The following is a 1,630-nucleotide window of genomic DNA, read 5'->3' as shown; positions in this document are numbered from 1 at the left end:
CAAAAGAAATTATCATTTGAAAATAATATTATTTGTTAGTATTTAGGATACAATTTGTTGGTTCCACATTTGCCTTGTGATTTTTTTTCTTGGATGATCATTAGTTGTCACTTATCACACGATATTATGTGTTTTATTATATTTAATTATTCTTTAAATTAACGATTAAACGTATTGACAGTTGGAACTTTATCAACAGACTTTAAATATATTGAATTTTCAGAAAGAAAAAAAAGAGAGAGAGAGAGAAACCTAATTTAGAGTAAATAAGTAAATTAATAAATAAATCATAATTTACAAGATCCAAGTGGATGAACGGCTTCTCCAAGCCGAGTTTACAGTGAAGCCGAGTTTACTAAACTAAAAGATTAAATCTTTAACAACTGAACCGAACCGAACTGAGCGGAGCCGAAAAAATTAAAATCGATAGCAGTTGAACCGAACCGAACCAAACGGAGCTGAAAGATTAAAATCTTTAACCATTGAACCAAGCTGAGCGGTGCCGAGCTGAGCCAAGGGGCTTAAATCCAAAGCCGAAGCCGTGGCTCGGCTAATCTCTAGAGGCTAAGATGCAAATCAAGCCCAAATGTATCATCAAAGGTGGGCCCACCATCCCCTCTCGAAAACCTACTCAACGAAGGCACGTCTTCATGATAAGACAACCGGTTATTGGGCTGAGGCCCAATATGTGTCAACGAGGAATCCCCTACACTGCCGGCATACGATAACGACCCTGGACCTCTCCCACCGGACGGTGAAGATGAACCAGACGGCAACACACATCCATGCGACACGTGGAACCCGGGAGCGGCGCGTGGAACGTAAACCCACGACGGAGATGCGACGGCCGACGACGGGATCACCATCGGACCGGTGTTAGTAAGGAGGTGAGGCGGCGGAGCGAAGGCGGAGATAATAGGGTTTCTGATGTATGAAACGGCAGCGTTTCGAGTTGCTTGCATTTGTGCACGTTTTAACTGTTGACGTTCTTTTTTATGAGCGTTTTGATGACCACCTAAAGCTTGTGAGTTAGCGAACTCACGACAGCAGTACTGACACTCGTATTTTCGACCGTCCGAGGTGGGGAAACAACCGACGGAATCTAGAGATTCTGTCGGTGTTTTGGTGGAGTCAACTTCTTCATCCTCGTATACATTGAAACCAAAAATCTTTAAACTTGTTGTGTTGTTTTGGTTATTCTTCGATTGATAGTGATCAATATCTGCCATATTATACATATAATATATATATATATATATATATTATACACGCCTTTGTGTGTGTGTGTGTATATATGTATAGATCAATATATATGAAACTATATGTGGGTATATATGTATAGAGTAAAAAAAGGGTTGATGTTTAAGGAGAGAAAGAACATGAGATGTGTGTACCAGGACTAGGAGAGATCTTGCATGGATGGTGGTATTTATAAGGTTTTTTTTTTAGAGAGAGAGAGAGAGATTGAGAGATGGTTGCGGACATAACAAGAAGTCAAGAACCGAAGGAAAAGTGTGTGTAAATTTAGGAAGAGGACCCAAAAACACAACATTGGTCCCACTTTGGATGCACTTGTCTACTGGGAATCCACTTTCTGGATTTTAAATATAAAATCAGTTTTAATTTTTGA

General features: G+C 39.8%; 1 protein-coding gene across 1 annotated transcript; it reads right to left on the bottom strand.

Annotated features, from left to right (window-relative positions):
• Positions 1-249: 249 nt before the first annotated feature.
• LOC110930538 (zinc finger protein GIS3) lies at positions 250-1,419 on the bottom strand. The gene has a single exon (XM_022173853.2). It carries the CDS (start codon positions 1,236-1,238, stop codon positions 558-560), a length of 681 nt encoding a protein of 226 aa, XP_022029545.1. The 5' UTR covers positions 1,239-1,419; the 3' UTR covers positions 250-557.
• Between the last annotated feature and the right edge of the window lie 211 nt (positions 1,420-1,630).

Source organism: Helianthus annuus, chromosome 16 (assembly GCF_002127325.2).
Source record: "Helianthus annuus cultivar XRQ/B chromosome 16, HanXRQr2.0-SUNRISE, whole genome shotgun sequence".
Classification (NCBI taxonomy): domain Eukaryota; kingdom Viridiplantae; phylum Streptophyta; class Magnoliopsida; order Asterales; family Asteraceae; genus Helianthus; species Helianthus annuus.
This window is presented reverse-complemented; position numbering and strand designations above follow the sequence as displayed.